General features: G+C 35.0%; 1 protein-coding gene across 2 annotated transcripts in view; it reads left to right on the top strand.

The window, feature by feature from the left end:
* Nucleotides 1-18,677, top strand: part of tsnax (translin-associated factor X) — a 43,897-nt gene extending 25,220 nt beyond the window's left edge. Inside the window, exons 5-6 of one of the 2 annotated variants that reach the window (XM_059025427.1) lie at nucleotides 4,766-4,890; nucleotides 16,763-18,677. In XM_059025427.1, coding sequence (XP_058881410.1) covers nucleotides 4,766-4,890; nucleotides 16,763-17,143 — 506 coding nt within the window. In that variant the 3' untranslated portion in view covers nucleotides 17,144-18,677. Of the gene's footprint in view, nucleotides 1-4,765; nucleotides 4,891-6,628; nucleotides 8,622-16,762 lie in introns of those variants that run through there. The other variant, XM_034017179.3, reaches the window with a different exon arrangement.
* The last annotated feature ends 5,289 nt before the right edge of the window (nucleotides 18,678-23,966 follow it).

Here is a 23,966-nt window from a genome sequence, read left to right as displayed (position 1 = left end):
GGGGGGGGATTTTTATTGCGGAAAACTGTAAAACGTTTTCTCGCTTACTTGATTTTTTGTGACCTTTTTAGTATATCTTTCTCCTGTTGAACATGTAACTTGATTGAGAGAATAGGCACCTAACCCATAGAGCGCAGGGGAGGCAAACTATATTTTGCCACTCTCCTTTTTTTTGCTGCATGTATACACACTATTATTCTACGTGTTATGGTTTTGCTTTTTTTAAACGGTTTAAAATGTAATTAAAAAAAAAAAAAAAACAGAAAGTCATTCAGGAGACGCCAGAAGTCCTACATCGATTTAAAAAAAAAAAAAAAAAAAAAAGCACCCTTCACGAACATTGATTTGACCCATAATCCACGCTGCACTATTTACAACAGCTAACGTTAGGAGCGGTGTGACTGTAACAGAAGATGCTGGGCAGTTTGGCAACTATAGAAAATGATTAATTAAATATAGGTAGTTAGTTTGTTTTTATTCTCTATTAATTCTATTATATTCATTGAAAAAAAGGCAAGAGAACTACACGTTTATTTATGTAATGGTTAGTAGGTTTGTTGCTGCGTGGCCAAGAACGGGTTTAAGTTCAACAACTGTAAATAAAATGTTATTACTGTTAAGCAGTAGTAATAATCTGAAGCAGTGGTATTTCAAAATAACAGAAGCCTGTAGGAATGAAAACTCGTTCTTTATTGAAATATATTTTCAGCTTTCATATTGAAGCTTGTATAGGCTACTGCTCATTCAGTCAAACCAAGTAGGAATTTGCTTGCACCGTTTAAGACATTTTTGAAGTCAATATTGTGTATAAAAACGACCATAGTGTCATCTTACTTTAAAGGCACGTACCTGAAATCGTAAGGTAATTAAAATTATGTTTGCTTATACTCTTCCTGTCATTCTGCGCACTGTTAGCCCTTGTTAAAGATATAAAATAATGTACCCGATCCGAAACAAGTGTAAAACTTGCCAGAATATTTAAAGTAGAAAATATCAGTATTTTAAAACCAGCAAGAAATGACTTGGTTGCACTAGCAGCAGTTACATTATTGTTTTAAGGAATTTTATTACGGGCAAACTTTGCCCTCTAACTCAGTGGACCATATTTAGAAGCAAGCACAAAGGCAAAGACACAATTTCTTAGAGGGATAAGATCATTTTATTTGTATAAAACAAGAAAAAAACTCTTGACTGGTCCTTCCTGCAACTACGTTTATACTGTTAAATGTATACTGTTGAAATTGTTTTATTCAGTAAAAAAACAAACAGTGCTTCTGACCTGGCAAGTATTTTGACTGCCTTACATGGGGAATAATTACCTTCAAATGAACAGTACTTGCTTGACTTTCTTTGTTTCACACATTCCTTTAATAAACTGCATGTGGGAATTCTAGGTGCAGCACTGTGCAGAGACACCATTGGTACTGGTTGTGCCATTTGGTGCTACGTGCATGTACAGTCAACTCCACTAATTTCTTACTAGATAATTGCATAAATCGTTTAGTTGCATAGCATGCAGCTGGTCCCGTTTTTTAGCACAAATATTAAACTAACATTTCATCCCCAACAGTCGTTATTTAGAAGACACATTTGTTTGCATTTTGTTTTTGTTATGATAGATATCCCCAAAAAAAGTCATAATGAAGCAATAATCTTTATCAGTCTAGATAGGACAATTTTGTACTTCTGCAAATGTGTTTTACAAATGGTCAACTATTAAAAGTAAAATCTACTATTAAATAGTGCTGTGTTCGAAGGTTGGAAGGTTTGTTAGCTAAATGCAATCTTTGGATATTATGTAAAGAAAAGTTGTTGGTAAAATCCCATACCACATTGTTATACATTACGTACAACTGGAGCAGGGTGTAGTATCCAAAGCTGTGGGCTCTTACCTCTAGTTGGTGTAGTGCTTCAGCAAAATATGTACTGAGTATCTAGTGTACAAGACAGTGTAAGAGAAGTGCTATGGTAGAATATGTTTGAAACATACAAAATATAGGACAACACAAATCATTTTAATTTCGAAAACTGAGCACCGTCTGCCCCTCCCCTCTCCAGCTCGTGTTATCCAGAAGCAAACCTTTAATTTCTTCATTCACCATCTCGACAGCAAAGCGTAAGCTGTATTTAAAGAAATGTCTCAAAACCCCTCTGCTGTTTGGGAATTTTTTAAATGCCCAGACAACCAAAAAAAAAGTTGAATGCAAACTGTGCAAGCGACTCTTATCATGGAGGCATAACCAATCTCTGGGGTCACTTGACAAGCGTAAGTTCATATTATTATTAGTATTTTTAGTAGTAGTAAAAACCTGCTTGGAACAGTGACTGTTAAATAAAGCTTTGTCCGCTGCAGTTGGTGGTGGTGTAATGCAAGCTACTGTGTAGATTGCAAGCAGGCTCAATTACGTGTATTTTTATTTTTATTTAAATTATAAAAACATGATTACTGTTCTATATAACATATTTAACTACATGTGAATGTATGTTTGTTTGTTTGTCTTATTCCATTTATATGGATTACCTGTAAAATAGGATTTTCATCAAATATAAACAAGTAGCTATGGTGACGTCACCAATAAATTATGTAAATGAGTACCATCGAAGGTTTGATCCTTCCTTCGGTAATGTGTTCTGAACCTTCGAAGGTCAAAATGTATGCTTCGTTGCAGCCCTACACTAATAGAAAATAAATGGAACCAAATGGATGATTTCATAAAGTTAGCACATTTCCTAGAAAGTAAACAAAAATGAAACTGCTTTTAGATTTCCTTCAGAAAAGGGTTGATGGCAGACACGTCACTTGCTATTTGGATGAGTCCAATGAAATGCTAATTCTTAGTTTTAAAGTTTTGACAAGCATATTTATCTTGGTATGAGTTGGGCAGGCCTTTACTGATATGGCCTACTTTGATGTTAATTGCAGTTTTAAAATAACTGAAAACACTTATCATTCCGTCCTTTGATTATTAAGACTCTGTTTACATGGGGACAGTGAATGAACGTGGGGTTATGCAGGCTTATCTGATCAAACATCTGTTGTGTTGGTCAGTAGTGCAGATTGGTATAAATTTGGAATTGCATTTGTTTAATGAAACGAAAAAAATGTGAGGAGCAGTGAACATAACATGGCAGGGAGTACAACTGTCTCAAGGACATTGTTTGTTATTTAAGGAAGTTACCCATCCATTTGCTTTCAAAACCTTAAAGCACATAATGCTCACCAAGTAATTCAAGTAATTAGCAGTACCTAATACAAATGACTATAAACCTATAAAGACGCAGATATGACAAATCTCTGAAAATCAGTGAGTGGTTACTGCCAAGGAGAGCTGTGGTATATTGAGTCTTCTCTGGAAATACAGTGCAACTCTTCTGCATGTATCTTGTGAACAGAAACAAATACCAATATATATATATATATATATATATATATATATATATATATATATATATATATATATAGTAGAAAAAGAGGTCTCAACATTGATGCATGAATTTATGGTATTTGCAAAACTCCAAAATAGTGTAAAGCTGGTGGTGCTTCTAGAGTTGAACATCACAGCATGTGACTTTCTGCTATGAGGAAATTAAAGAGAGTGAATAGGCATGTTGGCATTACACTACAGTGGATTACATTTAGCTGAAAGACAGCTATAGAGGGGAAAAATTACCCCAATATTGGAAAGCTATAATTTAGATACTGTAAGGGAAAGGTAAAAACATAATATGTCTTACTATTCACATTTTTTGTATTTTATTACAAACATGAATACCTACTCCTGGGAAGTTGTGTTTGAGAATTCAGTCTATACAATAGGATCCTTGTATGTGTTCCAGAAATGCATTTATGCTTCCTCAGTTCAAAGCAGGTTTTCTCAGGCTCTGTATGAGATGGTCAGTTCTATTCTAGGAGGGAAAAGAAAGAAATAATAAATAAAATAGTGGAAAATGCCAAAACTTAAAAAAAAGAGAATCTGTGGAATCTATTATTTACTAACTGTATTTGTAATTATCAAATTTTACTATTGGGTCAGTGTATTAGTTGACTTTGTGTAATGGTTTTCAAAAGGGTTGGAAAAGCTTGTAATTTTTTTGCCTCAACATTTCCAGCATCAAAGCTCAGCAAATTGCAGTTCCATGTGGATGTGTCACAGGAAATCACATCCCAAAAGCACCACACAATACAGTGTGATAATTCTAAATGGCAGAGGTGGCTCAGGTCAGGATTACAGGGGAAATTAAGCTATCATGATGACTGACAGCACCATGTCCGTCCCTCAGCTTTTATTGAGTAAAGCATAAATATAAAGTAAAAAATACTATGCAGTACTATGTTCCTAATAATTTACATTTAGAAAAAAAAAGTTTGGACTACGCTGCTCCAAACAATTATATGGCATGCAGTTATGTGTATATTAGGCATACTGTATATAGACACTGGTCAACATGCTAATTTCCAGTATCCATAATTAATGGCAGCCCTATAATAATGTCCATTGTCACACACACCATTTGGCTTATGGCACAGGTGGACAGATGGGACCTTTGGATATCTGCATAGTTCCATCACTTGTCATCACTTGATACTCGTTTTACATTAGGTGTGATATTGGTGCTTATTCACTTCTTGAAAGCCTTCCAATAAATGCAACCCATATACATAAATGTAATAAATAGTAGGTTGACCGTGTAGAAGGTGTTTTGTTTGTATTGTACCGGCCCTGCCCTTCTGCATGAAAATAAAACCAATCTTTCTTTGTTTCAGGGATTCAGGAGTATGTGGAGGCTGTATCTTTCCAGCATTTTATCAAAGAGCGTTCATTGATTAGCCTCGAACAAATCAATAAGGACTTGATTTTCATTGAAGACAAAAAAAATGAAGAACCTGAGGTATACTTTATTATTATTGTTATAAATTAGGGCTAGGAATTTGTCACAGCAATTTGTACAAAAAATCACGAAGCAATCACGATAAATTTGTTTAAAATCACAGAGGAAGGCTGAAATGGTGTGTGAAGTCACGGGGATGAAAAATCTATTGTGTGTTTTTTTTTTTTTATATATACCTACATACAAATAAAATAAGTCTGACTATATAAATAGGAAAAAATTAATTTATTTATTTATCAGGGTTTACCAAACATCAGGTTCAAGTTGTAATCCTTTTAAATCGGTAAGCTTCACAGTATACTACAAACAAAAATGTTCATTTTACATACCATTCGGTGGGTTTTCTACAGGACAGCAAACACAAACTGTAGGTTTTACATACCTCTAAAAAATAATGTTTGAAGTTCAGAAAGACTCTTTGTATGCATCTGATGCTTCTGCTGTGGTACAGTTTGCAGTCATTTTATATTTTGGTTTGTTTACATATTCAGATTCAAAGGCCTCTGCTTTACATTTGTGACACGAAGTATCCCAATGTTTATCACAGCTGGCTTTATGACTGTAATCTACCGGCACGTTGCACGTTGAACAAAACAAACCTCCGCTTTCATGAAATACATTTTTAGGGTATTGTGCGGCTCGTAACTGGGCACTTATTTTTGCTCTCTCTCATTTTTAAAATGTTTGCAATGTGGTAAAGTATTGAGTAGTATGAACGGCTACATTGCAAAGTAAGGCAACCAAGCTAGTAAAACATCAAGAGCGCAAACGTGAAAAAAGCGTGTGTTTTTTTGTTTTTTTTTTGTTTGGTTGAAATGGAGTAAAATCACAGACACCAACAAAAACCATGGAATGCGTGACACCCGTGACTTAATCAGGGAACACTTTATATTGCGTGGCATACATTAATATTAAATAGATATGCAATTGCATATTAAATTAATGTTAAATTAACGTTTAATAAATATGCAATAGCTGGTTTCTTGCTAAATGTTCACCAAATGTCGATTGAAAATGTAATTGCATATCACGTCCATTTATATTATGTTTTGTTACCCTTGAAAATATGTAATTTCCCATTGTTTACATGTTTTTAATTGAAAATTAGTTAATCTGACTTAAATGTTAATGGAAAGTAACAAGGAATAATTGAACGTACATTTAATATCAATTGCATATCTATTAAATATTAATTTAACATGCAATTGCATATCTATTTAATATTAATTTGCCACGCAATATAAAGAGTTACCCTTAACCAGCCTTAATTATAATACATGGTGAATGATAATTTTCCTATAAACTTTAGTGTTTTACAGTATATACAATATACACCAAAACTGTACATAAGGCTATAGTACTATCTCTGGTAGAACCCTTGATAGAATTACAGCCTTATTATGCACAATTGGGTGAAATTATTATTATTATTATTATTATTATTATTATTATTATTATTATATAATCGCACCTCATACATTTTAGTTCCAAATGTATAATTAAAAGTTGACTTCAGAAAACATCAGCTCTACATCCTTATGAAATATAAGGGAGAGGGAACCTTAAAGGAACATGAACTGAGAGCATAGAATAAAGTAAACACTCGCCAAGGAGTAATGAACACAAACGTGATTGAGGGAAATTGCAACAATAATATAATGCATCTCATTCAGTATGACAGAAGGGCAATGCTCTATAGTACTGAATTAACTGTATTTTGTCTGCCTTCCCATTTAAGGGTCTATCCAGTGATTCCCAGGATGAGAAAGACAAACCCGTCTGCTTCCAGGTGACTCCGACAGACTACCTGTTAGGAGTAGCGGATCTGACTGGAGAGCTGATGCGCTTGTGCATTAGCAGTGTTGGCAACGGGGATATAGATACACCCTTCGAGCTCAGTCAGTTCCTGCGCCAGGTCTACGATGGCTTCTCCTACATCGGCAACACCGGACCGTATGAAGTGTCGAAGAAGCTGTACACTTTGAAGCAAAGCCTGGGGAAAGTAGAGGATGCCTGCTATGCTTTGAAAGTGAGGGGTTCCGAGATCCCGAAACACATGCTAGCTGATGTGTTTTCTACTAGAGCTGCTTTGGTTGAGTCAGATGAAGGAATATCTTAAATATTCTATACTGTACTTCCTGATATTAGTGTTACACTTGGGGTAATATTGGGAAATAGTCTGGTGGATCATAAAGGTTACTATTGGACATGCCTTAATTGTAAAACTATTATTTGTGGCTAAATAAAGATCTTGCTGATATAGATATTAATTAGTTTTGGTTTGACATAGATACTGCCTTTTTCCAAAACTTTAACAAGATCTTGAAATATTTAGGGTCATTTTTAGGGCCCTCAATCAAAATGCAGTCCTCTGGATTGATTCATTAAAAAAAAAAAAAAAAATAGCCCAGAACAATTTGACTGTCTCACTTTTTGTAATTTATTAAAACAGTGCTCTTTAAACAACCTGAAGCTTTGTAAATAGGGCCCACTGTATTGTCACTTAGAAAACTCTCATCAGCTATTAGTTTGAGCATGGCTATACAAGTTTTAAACATGTAAAAGAAAAGAAAATCCTCAATAGTATAGTATTTTGTTAAACGTTTACCGAAAAATGTACTGTTTTATGAGGCTCATTATTGCGTCTTTATACATTGCACACCTGGGTTCATTACCTCTGGATGTGAATAATGAAGGAAAAATGTAACAAAGTAAAGTGTGCTTTAGTAAATTAAAGTATAAAACAACCATTTGGCGCAAACTGTTGAATCTGTTGGACATAGTTTTAAGTTTACGAAAACAATACAAATACACCATTTACTTTACAAATTCTATTTTAATATTTGTTGTTACTCTTCACCTTGCTTTTATAAGTTTGATTGCTTCAATACTGACATTTTAATTATTTTGTCACCAGCAGTCAATAACAGTCAATTTTTTTTTTGATAGTTCATAGACATGTCTTGCTTCCTGATCCTAGAAAAACCATGCAAGACTTTAGCCTTTTAACTTGGCTGTTTATCTGCTATGGGGTCATTTCGACACAAGTGGACCAATACATAAACCGCATGTGAAGGAGAAAAGGGTTCAAGGAGGGTATTGTGTACATGCAAAAGTAGAGCTGGGTAACGGCTTCCCACAATGGGAGATTGTGTCTGAATTTAGCAAAGATGTCCTTTATGACCTGTACAAATAATGTTAATATGATTTTAAAAGTCAAGGTGACTAAAGGCCTTGAGCATCCCACTTTGATCCACCAACTGGAATGATCGAATACCAAAGAACTGATGGGGCCAAGAGATACAAGTAATTGCAGGCTTACACTTGGCCAGACAACTAAGCTCAAATGCAGTTGACAGCCATCGAGAAAAAATATTGAACCACAATATGTTTCCTGGTTACTCTGCCATGTTAGTCACAGTGGTCATACCAGGTAATTTAAGGTGAGAGGAAAACTGCAGACTGCATACAGTAGGACCCTTCATGGGGTGACAGCGGATGATGAGAAATATTAGAATCTGAAAATACAATCGGATGGGAATTTGAAAGTACATTCCTAGGTAAACTTTACATGTTTTGTGATAGGAGTATGTTGCTTTTCATTGTTTAAAAATATTCTGTGACTACTGTTTTACGTAATTGTAGATGTTGTTGTTTTTTTTAATATCTGACCTTTCCATGAACACTAAAGGGCAAAATAAAACCAATAAAAAAAATTTGTTTAAACAAAAGCGGTCTTGTGTTGCATATTCGAGATTTCCTTGAGATAAAAGGTTAGTAAACTCTGCTGGGGTCGTTTGTTACAGGCATATCAGAGCGATAATCTCATTAGACACATTGTATAGGTGAGTCCCTGGAAGATACCATGACATGAGATGATAATTTGAGGCCCTCTAGTTAGAAAGGGTAATTTCTCAACTGAACTAAAGAATAGAAAGACATTTACAGAAATTATATATATATATATATATATATATATATATATATATATATAAGATAGATAGATAGATAGATAGATATTTGTAGAAAGGTAGATATTTATGAAATAATATTATGAGAGTGATTTAACAAGTAAACAGAGTTAGACTAATCAAAGACCTAAGAAAACAAGTAAAGGTACCGTACTAGAATGAATAAGAACAAATGCAATGGGTAAGTTTATGTGCCATGAATTCTAATTAAAGGAAATATAATTTAACAATGGAGTGAAAAAAGTAGTAGTTACGATTTTGTAGAATTCACTGATATTTGTATTGTAATATTTACTGACTCATATTTACCCAATATCCTGCTTGCGGATTCACATTAATTGATTTCTGATTTAAGATCATTTCCTGGAAGAAAAGACAAAGTATAGCCAATTAATGAATGCATTATTTCCCATGTTAATCGATATTTACATTGAAGTGGAGATATTAGTGCATTATTATTATTATTTATTTCTTGGCAGACGCCCTTATCCAGGGCGACTTACAATTGTTACAAGATATCACATTATACATTATTTCACATTATACAGATATCGCATTATTTTTACATACAATTACCCATTTATACAGTTGGGTTTTTACTGGAGCAATCTAGGTAAAGTACCTTGCTCAAGGGTACAACAGCAGTGTCCCCCACTGGGGATTGAACCCACAACCCTCTGGTCAAGAGTCCAGAGCCCTAACCACTACTCCACACTGCTGCCCCGTGTAATATTATTGATTGCTGAAACTTAATGTACTGATTTATGCTATTTTGGTATCAGTCCTACTTTTGTACCGTATCTATTTTCCATTTTTCTTAGTAAAATGTATAACATATATACAACGGTGTTGTGTGATGTAGAGGCATTCACGGGTCTACCCGAACCTGAGGACCCGAGTCCCGACCTGTACCGAACAGGTTTTCAGGTCGGGTCCAATTTTGTTTACTCAGTAATGCACAAACTGTCAATTTACTATTAAATATTCTCTCTGGTACTAAAAATCATTGTTTATAATTGCTGTTGCGTGGACTGGCTTGCAGAGCACAGCAGCAGACACGTGACCCATATCGAAGGTGTTTCATTTATATAAATCGGAGTAATGGATTTGTTTATGAAGGACGTGAAAGAAACTAATTCCATGAAAAAAAGCTCACAGAAAAATGCAAGTGTGCGGTGTGGGAATCATTTGTTGTTATCGTGGTCAAAGAAGGAAAACAAGTTTTGCAAAACAAGCATTTTACATCTCAATTCCATTTTTGTGTTAAGTTTGTAATAAAATCACGAATTTGCGAGCTTTAATACTGTATCTAGTCAGTGCATATACTGAAAGAAAGAAGGTTCTTTCACCAAGAACAAGTAGAAGAATTGTGAGGAAGGTTAATAACAATCTGAGATTGACTGCCAAAAATATTCAAAGTGACTTGGCTGCAAGTGGGACTGGGGTTTCCGTCGCAACCATAGGTTGAGTCTTGCATGGTGAAGGTCTCAATGGTTGCAGGCCAAGGAAAAAGACACTCTTAGGGAAACGTTACAAGGACAATCACTTAAAGTTTGCAAAACGACATTTGAATGACGGATATGAGGATATGTGAAATGATGAAACAAAAATCAATCTATATGGTCACGCTGATAGTCGTTACGTTTGGAGAAAGTCTGGTGAGACATACAAAGAAAAGAACACCATACCCACTGTCAAGCATGGAGGTGGTAATATACTTCTATGGGGCTGTTTTTCCTCTAATGGCACAGGAAATTTTGTTCCAATACATGGTAAAATGGATTCCATAGCATACCAAAAGATATTGGCCAGTCATCTGAAACTCTGCTATCCAAAGCACACATCAAAATCTACTTCAGAATGGTTAGAGAAGAATAAAATCAAGGTTCTGGAATGGCCTAGTTAAAGTCCCGATTGAGAATCCTTGGTATGAGATTTTTCCTATAATTATTTGTTTTTGGTAAATTTCTAGAAATTATAAATTTCCATTGGGGTATGTAAACTTTTGACTAGATTTGTAGATTTTATTTTTCACTTTGACATTATGGCCTTTTTTTGTGTTGATCAGTGGCAAAAACTCCTAATTAAATCCATTTTGATTCCATGTTGTAACACAATAAAATGTGGAAAAGTCCAAGGGGGGTGAATACTTTTGAGAGCCACTGTATATGAAATCTTTTTATTTACCACCAGTTTAATTAAAGTAGTATATGATATGATATTTGGCGTCTGTTCTGTTCTTGCTCACAATATATTACATTTGTGGCTTATTAAGAGAAAAATATGATTGACGATAATTTTAAATCATTAATTATGCGTTGACAGCGTTCTTATTTCTTGTACTTCTCTAGTCACAGCCAGCTTCTTAAATCAGACCCAATCTCACCCAGCACTTAATGTAAGGATTAAAGTATTTTTTATGCTATGTATATTTATTTTACTCTATACTTTATTGCTATTTTTTTTTTAAATGTGTCCAGGTTGATACTAAAGTTAGGGGGTTTCAAGGCACTTCAGAATTTGCTAAATTGCAGGAAGGTGTACAATTCTGTGTGGGTGTTTTCCACTTCATTTAATGAAGCTTTGCTTCAGATTATGCCATTGCAGATTTTTTGTTTTTAATCAACACAGTTGTTTTTGTGAGCCATTTTATTAGATGTGAAACCACTGCAGAACCCCTAAACTGCCTCTCCATAATTAAATTGGGCCCCCCTTGGTGCCCCCCTGTGTTCTATATTGTAGAATCGCCACTGTCTGAGATGTAGATGCTATATTTTATTTTACACATATAAATGTTTCTTAGGCTGAGGGAGAGCAATTCAGTCTCCTATATTGTGCTTGCCACAAACACATGTTTCTTCAGGCTGATCGGTAGATAAGCATGATGTTGCCCGCGGTATGTTACTTGTTCAATGCTGTTGTCCATGGGCCAGCAAAGGCTGGGGACCACTGATGTACAGTAATTCCATATGATATCACACCGCGGGGTAGGATGGGGTGGGAGGTCGTCACAGCTTGAAACATTTCCAAAGGGGGGGGCACAGCAAAAAAAGTTTGGGAACCCTTGCTCTAGTATATAATGATTTTTTTATTAAATGTGTTTTTATTTCATTAACGAAATCAGCCAGCAGCAGGTCAAGTCTGTTTAGCAGGGTCTCACCTACCTGTAGAGATTTTTAAACCTGTTTTGGACAGTACTCTTGCTTGTTCAGAGATTACATTTTGTCATTTGGGGCCCATTTTAGAAAACACTGTAGCCCATAATGTTATAATGGTAAATTGTAATACTGAAACTGATAAAAGACAATTATCAAAACCTTGTTGGTAGATACATTTTTTCTTCTATCTCTTCCACTCTCTACTAAAATATTCCTGTATACTATCTCGCGTATAGTAACACCCTCCATACATAGGTTCATGTGACTTTTTGTGCAGTTACAGTATTCAGTATTTAATATCGAGAAAATTGAGAATATAATGTGAAAAACAGACTTCTCAATAAAAGTCTTTATTTAAACATATTTAAAACCACGGTAAACATAATAATGGCTTACGTGTTTCGACTCGTAGGTCTTCCTCAGATCACGATAGAGATTCACAAGGAAGGCGCCACCTCCCTCTAAATAGCATGAATAACAGTCATTATAAGTTTCAGCTGTTCATTCACTCACACATATTACAAATCAGCACTAACATTTGTGAGGGCTAGCAATCAATTAACACAAAACATTTTACAACTATCACATAATTCGGTTATTCTTACAATTAGAGTTCAAGTACATCAAATTCCAGCCAAAATGACTCTAACATTTGGAATATAGATGTCCAGTGCGTCTCTCAAAAGAAAGCAATCAATTAATCTATTACTGCAATCAAGTTATTCATTTAAAAAATGTACAATTATTAGAATATATACATTGTCACACCTTTAGATACAATTTTTACAATTCAAATTCAGAAATATAACTGCACATTAAATCGTAGTATTTCTATTATTTCTCGTTCAAACGTCTAGTACGCATTTCTTAATAAGGAACAGCAAGACTTAATTGAAACGGGAGTTGCTATCTTAATTTCTCCTTCGATGGGATTTCTCACTGGAGGAGACGTCCGTCCGTGTCTCTCTCTCTCTCTCTCTCTCTCTCTCTCTCTCTCTCTCTCTCTCTCTCTCTCTCTCTCTCTCTCTCTCTCTCTCTCTCTCTCTCTCTCTCTCTCTCTCTCTCTCTCTCTCTCTCTCGAATTGTTTTCTTTTTCTTTGGGAGTTGTTAAATTGCCCTGGTTTGAAATCAGCAGTATACTTTTATTAATTCCACATTTTTGGTTATGCTTTTACAAGCAAGAAAAATTGACTTTTGAAACAGTGGTCAAATTTACTCAGCTTGACACTGGCAAAAATCTTCACATGTCAGTGATTTGGTTTCAAATCTGTCCCTCTGCACGAACCAGAATTTTGCCTACAAGTGATGGCCAAATTAGATAGTTAATATGGACGTTGTTTCACCTTTAATGGAACTACCATGGGGTATATTAGCAGAAATGTACTTTTCTATTGACACATTTTCATTTTTTCCATATGTATCGAGTCCCATATGTATGTAGGCCCACTTGCTGCTGCTTTTTTCCTACTTTGAATGCATTTTTTTAAATGTCTGTGTCATTTTTAAACAAAATCTTTTAATATTCATCCCATCTCATAATGCTAAACATCATACAGAGGACTGAATTAGTTTTTAAGATGGTGCTCGGCTCATTCAAGGGTCTCCACTAGATCTATTTCAGTATCTACAGTAATAACCTGATCTGGGGTGACAGCTGTCTGCTGTGTCAGTCCTGGGAACATGATACATTTGATGACATAATGTAATGCATTATATAATAAAAGTTTGCAATATAATAATAAAGTTGAGTAACCCTGTTTCCCATCACAGTCACTGGCACAAAGCACACAGCAATATACATTTCCAAATATTACTCTTGAAAACTGGTGGACAAGAATGTACCCCATAACTTTTTTGGCAGACAGTTAGACCTCTGCTTCATGGTGTTTCATCCTAGTTTACAGAAACCATGGTGCAGGTAAATATTTAACTAGCAAGTTTTATTTACTATATATGATAAAAATAAATAAATAAATTAAAATACTTTTTTACACTATTTTGTCTATTAATATTTTTGTGTGGTACAAGTAGCTTTATCAACCGAACATTAGGACATTCATCCCGAGTGGCTATTGTAACAATAAATAGGCAGATAATGTATCACTCCTCTGCTGTTGGCAAAGAGGGACTTATATAGAGAGATGTGTAGCATCACAGTAGACATTAATAATCTTAATAAAGATGATAAGAGGTAATACAATGGATATTATAGCATTGGTTACCACTGCTCTAACTGCATGGAAACTAAAATACAGTAATCATATTTGGCAACGAGTATTAATTGTGTATACTGTAACTTGATTCTGCAGTTTTCTGAGAAATATTTGCCACACATATCATGCGAACAGCAATTCATCCCTGACACCTTGTAGTAACACTGTACAATGGCATCCTTTTTTGTGGATAAAATGCTCTGCAATTAAGTATACAAACTCTAAAAGAACTAGTGGTTCACATTTTGCATTACCTCTTGTATATTTAAAAGTGTTTGATGCTTTAAATGATGCTTGGAATGTAAGTTTTGTATATCTTTGAAATGTACTTAAAATGAAAGTGTTCATTTAGAAATACAAAAATAAGGAAAGATGCTGTTGACATGTGGGTATCCAAGTAAACATATTTCTATTATTGGACAATCTTACCATGGGGAAACCTAAGAAAATGTGTAACATTACAGCAATGATATTTGGTAGCAAAACATAATGTACTCTACATTATCACAATTTCCACTGTGGCCAACAGGGGGCAATATGCATCTCTAACTTACATAAAGTTGTATAAATCAGGGGTTCCCAAACTTTCTTTGCTCACTGCCCCCCATGACATTAGGCATCCTATCATAATTAGTGAACTCAATTGTACTCTGTCTGACTGCAAATGTAACATAAACCAGCCTATAAAGGTAAGCGGGAACAGTATGGTTTCTTTTATTTATGTAGGGTGAAGAAAATGTATCAAGAATTTCTACTAAAACCTTACATTGGCAGAAATCCTGCATTTATTTATTTATTTATTTATTTATTTATTTATTTACAATCACCCCCTTTTGTTGTATAATTATACATACAGCTAGTGTGGGTAGAAGCTGGCATTGATTTTACATTCAAATTAACCCCAAACACCAAAGAGCAGCAATGTAAATTAATTGATTCTCTGGTCTAGGGAACATTGCTTTGTCATGGTTATTTGGGACAGAACATTTTTGTATGTGTTACTGCCCTCCTAAAACCATCTAACAGCACCCTAAGGTCCCCTGCCCCAAGTTTGGAAACCCCTGGAATAAACTACAAAAGTATAAAAGATGAGTCTGAGTGCAAAAGTTAGTAGTGTTCAGCAGAGCCAAAATTCTGACCGTGAAACAGTGAATAAGCATCATACCCCTTCATTATTCAAACAAGAGCAGTCAAACTGCACCTTTCAGTTTATGGGAATCAAGAATAACATGTGAATTGGAATCTCTGAATGGAAATTGTGCCCCCCGGTGGGACCACAGTGAAAGATGTCATGCTACAGCTCTAACTTACAACATTCAGTGCTCTGTAACCATTGCTGTTTGATCCCCAAGTAACTTTTTAACCACACTGAATAAAGCATGCCATTATGATTGCTGTAGCATCCTCATTGTATTTTGCGATTATTATGAATTTTAGGGTATTGTGCGGCTCGTAACTGGGCACTTATTTTTGCTCTTTCTCATTTTTAAAATGTTTTCAATGTAGTAAAGTATTGAGTAGTGTGAACGGCTACATTGCAAAGTAAGGCAACCAAGCTAGTAAAACATCAAGAGCGCAAACGTGAAAAAAGCGTGTGTTTTTTTTTTTTTTTTTTTTGGTTGATATGGAGTAAAATCACAGACACCAACAAAAACCATGGAATGCGTGACACCCGTGACTTAATCAGGGAACGCTTTATATTGCGTGGCATAAATTAATATTAAATAGATATGCAATTGCATATTAAATTAATGTTAAATTAACGTTTAATAAATATGCAATAGCTGGTTTCTTGCTAAATGTTCACCAAATGTCGATTGAAAATGTAATTGCATATCACGTCCATTTATATTATGTTTTGTTACCCTTGAAAATATGTAATTTCCCATTGTTTACATGTTTTTAATTGAAAATTAGTTAATCTGACTTAAATGTTAATGGAAAGTAACAAGGAATAATTGAACGTACATTTAATATCAATTGCATATCTATTAAATATTAATTTAACATGCAATTGCATATCTATTTAATATTAATTTGCCACGCAATATAAAGAGTTACCCTTAACCAGCCTTAATTATAATACATGGTGAATGATAATTTTCCTATAAACTTTAGTGTTTTACAGTATATACAATATACACCAAAACTGTACATAAGGCTATAGTACTATCTCTGGTAGAAACCTTGATAGAATTACAGCCTTTATTATGCACAATTGGGTGAAATTATTATTATTATTATTATTATTATATAATCGCACCTCATACATTTTAGTTCCAAATGTATAATTAAAAGTTGACTTCAGAAAACATCAGCTCTACATCCTTATGAAATATAAGGGAGAGGGAACCTTAAAGGAACATGAACTGAGAACATAGAATAAAGTAAACACTCGCCAAGGAGTAATGAACACAAACGTGATTGAGGGAAATTGCAACAATAATATAATACATCTCATTCAGTATGACAGAAGGGCAATGCTCTATAGTACTGAATTAACTGTATTTTGTCTGCCTTCCCATTTAAGGGTCAATCCAGTGATTCCCAGGATGAGAAAGACAAACCCGTCTGCTTCCAGGTGACTCCGACAGACTACCTGTTAGGAGTAGCGGATCTGACTGGAGAGCTGATGCGCTTGTGCATTAGCAGTGTCGGCAACGGGGATATAGATACACCCTTCGAGCTCAGTCAGTTCCTGCGCCAGGTCTACGATGGCTTCTCCTACATCGGCAACACCGGACCGTATGAAGTGTCGAAGAAGCTGTACACTTTGAAGCAAAGCCTGGGGAAAGTAGAGGATGCCTGCTATGCTTTGAAAGTGAGGGGCTCCGAGATCCCGAAACACATGCTAGCTGATGTGTTTTCTACTAGAGCTGCTTTGGTTGAGTCAGATGAAGGAATATCTTAAATATTCTATACTGTACTTCCTGATATTAGTGTTACACTTGGGGTAATATTGGGAAATAGTCTGGTGGATCATAAAGGTTACTATTGGACATGCCTTAATTGTAAAACTATTATTTGTAGCTAAATAAAGATCTTGCTGATATAGATATTAATTAGTTTTGGTTTGACATAGATACTGCCTTTTTCCAAAACTTTAACAAGATCTTGAAATATTTAGGGTCATTTTTAGGGCCCTCAATCAAAATGCAGTCCTCTGGATTGATTCATTAAAAAAAAACAAAAAATAAATAAAAATAGCCCAGAACAATTTGACTGTCTCACTTTTTGTAATTTATTAAAACAGTGCTCTTTAAACAACCTGAAGCTTTGTAAATAGGGCCCACTGTATTGTCACTTAGAAAACTCTCATCAGCTATTAGTTTGAGCATGGCTATACAAGTTTTAAACATGTAAAAGAAAAAAAAATCCTCAATGGTATAGTATTTTGTTAAACGTTTACCGAAAAATGTACTGTTTTATGAGGCTCATTATTGCGTCTTTATACATCGCACACCTGGGTTCATTACCTCTGGATGTGAATAATGAAGGAAAAATGTAACAAAGTAAAGTGTGCTTTAGTAAATTAAAGTATAAAACAACCATTTGGCGCAAACTGTTGAATCTGTTGGACATAGTTTTAAGTTTACGAAAACAATATAAATACACCATTTACTTTACAAATTCTATTTTAATATTTGTTGTTACTCTTCACCTTGCTTTTATAAGTTTGATTGCTTCAATACTGACATTTTAATTATTTTGTCACCAGCAGTCAATAACAGTCAATTTTTTTTTGATAGTTCATAGACATGTCTTGCTTCCTGATCCTAGAAAAACCATGCAAGACTTTAGCCTTTTAACTTGGCTGTTTATCTGCTATGGGGTCATTTCGGCACAAGTGGACCAATACATAAACCGCATGTGAAGGAGAAAAGGGTTCAAGGAGGGTATTGTGTACATGCAAAAGTAGAGCTGGGTAACAGCTTCCCACAATGGGAGATTGTGTCTGAATTTAGCAAAGATGTCCTTTATGACCTGTACAAATAATGTTAATATGATTTTAAAAGTCAAGGTGACTAAAGGCCTTGAGCATCCCACTGGAATGATCGAATACCAAAGAACTGATGGGGCCAAGAGATACGAGTAATTAATATGTTTCCTGGTTACTCTGCCATGTTAGTCACAGTGGTCATACCAGGTAATTTAAGGTGAGAGGAAAACTGCAGACTGCATACAGTAGGACCCTTCATGGGGTGACAGCGGATGATAAGAAATATTAGAATCTGAAAATACAATCGGATGGGAATTTGAAAGTACATTCCTAGGTAAACTTTACATGTTTTGTGATAGGAGTATGTTGCTTTTCATTGTTTAAAAATATTCTGTGACTACTGTTTTACGTAATTGTAGATGTTGTTGTTTTTTTTAATATCTGACCTTTCCATGAACACTAAAGGGCAAAATAAAACCAATAAAAAAAGTTTGTTTAAACAAAAGCGGTCTTGTGTTGCATATTCGGGATTTCCTTGAGATAAAAGGTTAGTAAACTCTGCTGGGGTCGTTTGTTACAGGCATATCAGAGCGATAATCTCATTAGACACATTGTATAGGTGAGTCCCTGGAAGATACCATGACATGAGATGATAATTTGAGGCCCTCTAGTTAGCTAGGGTAATTTCTCAACTGAACTAAAGAATAGAAAGACATTTACAGAAATTATATATATATATATATATATATATATATATATATATATATATGTATATTTGTAGAAAGGTAGATATTTATGAAATAATATTATGAGAGTGATTTAACAAGTAAACAGAGTTAGACTAATCAAAGACCTAAGAAATCAAGTAAAGGTACCGTACTAGAATGAATAAGAACAAATGCAATGGGTAAGTTTATGTGCCATGAATTCTAATTAAAGGAAATATAATTTAACAATGGAGTGAAAAAAGTAGTAGTTACGATTTTGTAGAATTCTCTGATATTTGTATTGTAATATTTACTGACTCATGTTTACCCAATATCCTGCTTGCGGATTCACATTAATTGATTTCTGATTTAAGATCATTTCCTGGAAGAAAAGACAAAGTATAGCCAATTAATTAATGCATTATTTCCCATGTTAATCGATATTTACATTGAAGTGGAGATATTAGTGTAATATTATTGATTGCTGAAACTTAATGTACTGATTTATGCTATTTTGGCATCAGTCTTTTCTACTTTTGTACCGTATCTATTTTCCATTTTTCTTAGTAAAATGTATAACATATATACAACGGTGTTGTGTGATGTAGAGGCATTCACGGGTCTACCCGAACCTGAGGTCCCGAGTCCCGACCTGTACCGAACAGGTTTTCAGGTCGGGTCCAATTTTGTTTACTCAGTAATGCACAAACTGTCAATTTACTATTAAATATACTCTCTGGTACTAAAAATTATTGTTTATAATTGCTGTTGCGTGGATTGGCTTCCCCAGTAGCACATGACATGGCTTGCAGAGCGCAGCAGCAGACACGTGACCCATATCGAAGGTGTTTCATTTATATAAATCGGAGTAATGGATTTGTTTATGAAGGACGTGAAAGAAAAACGAATTCCATGAAAAAAAGCTCACAGAAAAATGCAAGTGTGCGGTGTGGGAATCATTTGTTGTTATCGTGGACGAAGGAAAACAAGTTTTGCAAAACAAGCATTTTACATCTCAATTCCATTTTTGTGTTAAGTTTGTAATAAAATCACGAATTTGCGAGATTGTACTTAAGTTAATTTGATTTTCAGATAATGTATTTATCTTTGTATCTTTACACACACATATTGTAGCGTGCACAGGGGCAGGCAGCAGGAGGGCTGGTAGGTGACGTAATCACAGACGAAGACATGAGCCCGACATGCTCTTTACAAAGGAGCCGCCACTTTTGTTCAGCGGTATTAGCATAATGCTTTAGTGCGAGAGGACCCGGGTTCACGCCCGTGGATTATCTCGCCTGCCTGAGTTAACCGAGAACATTACAAAATATTTAATTTTACAGTCCTCTGTGTGGGTTCATGATGGAATAAACAGCCAGATTTCCAGGTTGAATGGAAAAAAACTCTGCTTTAATACTGTATCTAGTCAGTGCATATACTGAGCTGGGGAAAGGAAAATCGTTTCACTGTTTTTTTGGGCTGGGTCTAATAACAAACGTTTCTCAAACTGGGGGTCGCGTGATCACAAAATATATAACCTTAAAAACCTTAGCATTTCATTACAGCGCATATACACTTAATCCCTAACAGTAAAATATGTATTATGAAGCCAGCCCTCCCGCCGTGTTTAACTGGTCAGCTAAGTAACTTTGTTTTGTTTCACTCGACTAGAGCTATACTGTAAGCGCACAGCCCATAACAGCGTCGCCTCTCCCCACCCACCACACACTACAAGTTTGAGTGACAAGTTTCTAAACAAATGTGTTTGGTGGGAAGATTTTAGGAAAAATCTGTTGTTGCAAAAGTTTTGCTTTTGTAGATGAGGAAAAAAAATTACAAGAAATAGATGTCCACAGTTATTTATTTCAGCAATACTCATTCAGAAGTATTCATACCCTTTGATGCTATGATAGTATTGTCTACAAGATGCTAGAAATTTTAATATGATAATGCAGAACCTAATTATAGAAAAGTCTAGAAAATGCTGGATTGTAGGTGAACATTCTTATAGAGTATAAAATGGTTAGGCATAGGATGATTGCTGTCATTACCGATAAGTCAATGAGTCACCTGAAATTATTTATTGTAATAAATCTAGAGAAGGATACAAGAAGATTTCCAAGCATTTGAGTATCTCAATTTCAACTATTGTTTCTATTATCAAGAAGTACAGGACTCATGGTACTGTCACAGCGCTCCCTCGGTCTGGAAGAAAGAAGGTTCTTTCACCAAGAACAAGTAGAAGAATTGTGAGGAAGGTTAATAACAATCTGAGATTGACTGCCAAAAATATTCAAAGTGACTTGGCTGCAAGTGGGACTGGGGTTTCCGTCGCAACCATAGGTCGAGTCTTGCATGGTGAAGGTCTCAATGGTTGCAGGCCAAGGAAAAAGACACTCTTAGGAAAACGTTACAAGGACAATCGCTTAAAGTTTGCAAAACAACATTTTAATGATGGATATGAGGATATGTGAAACGATGAAACAAAAATCAATCTATATGGTCACGCTGATAGTTGTTACGTTTGGAGAAAGTCTGGTGAGACATACAAAGAAAAGAACACCATACCCACTGTCAAGCATGGAGGTGGTAATATACTTCTATGGGGCTGTTTTTCCTCTAATGGCACAGGAAATTTTGTTCCAATACATGGTAAAATGGATTCCATAGCATACCAAAAGATATTGGCCAGTCATCTGAAACTCTGCTACAACGATCCAAAGCACACATCAAAATCTACTTCAGAATGGTTAGAGAAGAATAAAATCAAGGTTCTGGAATGGCCTAGTTAAAGTCCCGATTGAGAATCCTTGGTATGAGATTTTTCCTATAATTATTTGTTTTTGGTAAATTTCTAGAAATTATAAATTTCCATTGGGGTATGTAAACTTTTGACTAGATTTGTAGATTTTATTTTTCACTTTGACATTATGGCCTTTTTTTGTGTTGATCAGTGGCAAAAACTCCTAATTAAATCCATTTTGATTCCATGTTGTAACACAATAAAATGTGGAAAAGTCCAAGGGGGGTGAATACTTTTGAGAGCCACTGTATATGAAATCTTTTTATTTACCACCAGTTTAATTAAAGTAGTATATGATATGATATTTGGCGTCTGTTCTGTTCTTGCTCACAATATATTACATTTGTGGCTTATTAAGAGAAAAATATGATTGACGATAATTTTAAATCATTAATTATGCGTTGACAGCGTTCTTATTTCTTGTACTTCTCTAGTCACAGCCAGCTTCTTAAATCAGACCCAATCTCACCCAGCATTTAATGTAAGGATTAAAGTATTTTTTATGCTATGTATATTTATTTTACTCTATACTTTATTGCTATTTTTTTTTAAATGTGTCCAGGTTGATACTAAAGTTAGGGGGTTTCAAGGCACTTCAGAATTTGCTAAATTGCAGGAAGGTGTACAATTCTGTGTGGGTGTTTTCCACTTCATTTAATGAAGCTTTGCTTCAGATTATGCCATTGCAGATTTTTTGTTTTTAATCAACACAGTTGTTTTTGTGAGCCATTTTATTAGATGTGAAACCACTGCAGAACCCCTAAACTGCCTCTCCATAATTAAATTGGGCCCCCCTTGGTGCCCCCCTGTGTTCTATATTGTAGAATCGCCACTGTCTGAGATGTAGATGCTATATTTTATTTTATACATATAAATGTTTCTTAGGCTGAGGGAGAGCAATTCAGTCTCCTATATTGTGCTTGCCACAAACACATGTTTCTTCAGGCTGATCGGTAGATAAGCATGATGTTGTCTGTGGTATGTTACTTGTTCAATGCTGTTGTCCATGGGCCAGCAAAGGCTGGGGACCACTGATGTACAGTAATTCCATATGATATCACACCGCGGGGTAGGATGGGGTGGGAGGTCGTCACAGCTTGAAACATTTCCAAAGGGGGGGGCACAGCAAAAAAAGTTTGGGAACCCTTGCCCTAGTATATAATGATTTTTTTATTAAATGTGTTTTTATTTCATTAACGAAATCAGCCAGCAGCAGGTCAAGTCTGTTTAGCAGGGTCTCACCTACCTGTAGAGATTTTTAAACCTGTTTTGGACAGTACTCTTGCTTGTTCAGAGATTACATTTTGTCATTTGGGGCCCATTTTAGAAAACACTGTAGCCCATATGTTATAATGGTAAATTGTAATACTGAAACTGATAAAAGACAATTATCAAAACCTTGTTGGTAGATACATTTTTTCTTCTATCTCTTCCACTCTCTACTAAAATATTCCTGTATACTATCTCGCGTATAGTAACACCCTCCATACATAGGTTCATGTGACTTTTTGTGCAGTTACAGTATTCAGTATTTAATATCGAGAAAATTGAGAATATAATGTGAAAAACAGACTTCTCAATAAAAGTCTTTATTTAAACATATTTAAAACCTCGGTAAACATAATAATGGCTTACGTGTTTCGACTCGTAGGTCTTCCTCAGATCACGATAGAGATTCACAAGGAAGGCGCCACCTCCCTCTAAATAGCATGAATAACAGTCATTATAAGTTTCAGCTGTTCATTCACTCACACATATTACAAATCAGCACTAACATTTGTGAGGGCTAGCAATCAATTAACACAAAACATTTTACAACTATCACATAATTCGGTTATTCTTACAATTAGAGTTCAAGTACATCAAATTCCAGCCAAAATGACTCTAACATTTGGAATATAGATGTCCAGTGCGTCTCTCAAAAGAAAGCAATCAATTAATCTATTACTGCAATCAAGTTATTCATTTAAAAAATGTACAATTATTAGAATATATACATTGTCACACCTTTAGATACAATTTTTACAATTCAAATTCAGAAATATAACTGCACATTAAATCGTAGTATTTCTATTATTTCTCGTTCAAACGTCTAGTACGCATTTCTTAATAAGGAACAGCAAGACTTAATTGAAACGGGAGTTGCTATCTTAATTTCTCCTTCGATGGGATTTCTCACTGGAGGAGACGTCCGTCCGTGTCTCTCTCTCTCTCTCTCTCTCTCTCTCTCTCTCTCTCTCTCTCTCTCTCTCTCTCTCTCTCTCTCTCTCTCTCTCTCTCTCTC

Source organism: Acipenser ruthenus, chromosome 6 (assembly GCF_902713425.1).
Source record: "Acipenser ruthenus chromosome 6, fAciRut3.2 maternal haplotype, whole genome shotgun sequence".
In the NCBI taxonomy this organism is placed as follows: domain Eukaryota; kingdom Metazoa; phylum Chordata; class Actinopteri; order Acipenseriformes; family Acipenseridae; genus Acipenser; species Acipenser ruthenus.
The sequence above is the reverse complement of the archived record's forward strand: the minus strand, read 5'-3'. Positions and strand labels throughout refer to the sequence as shown.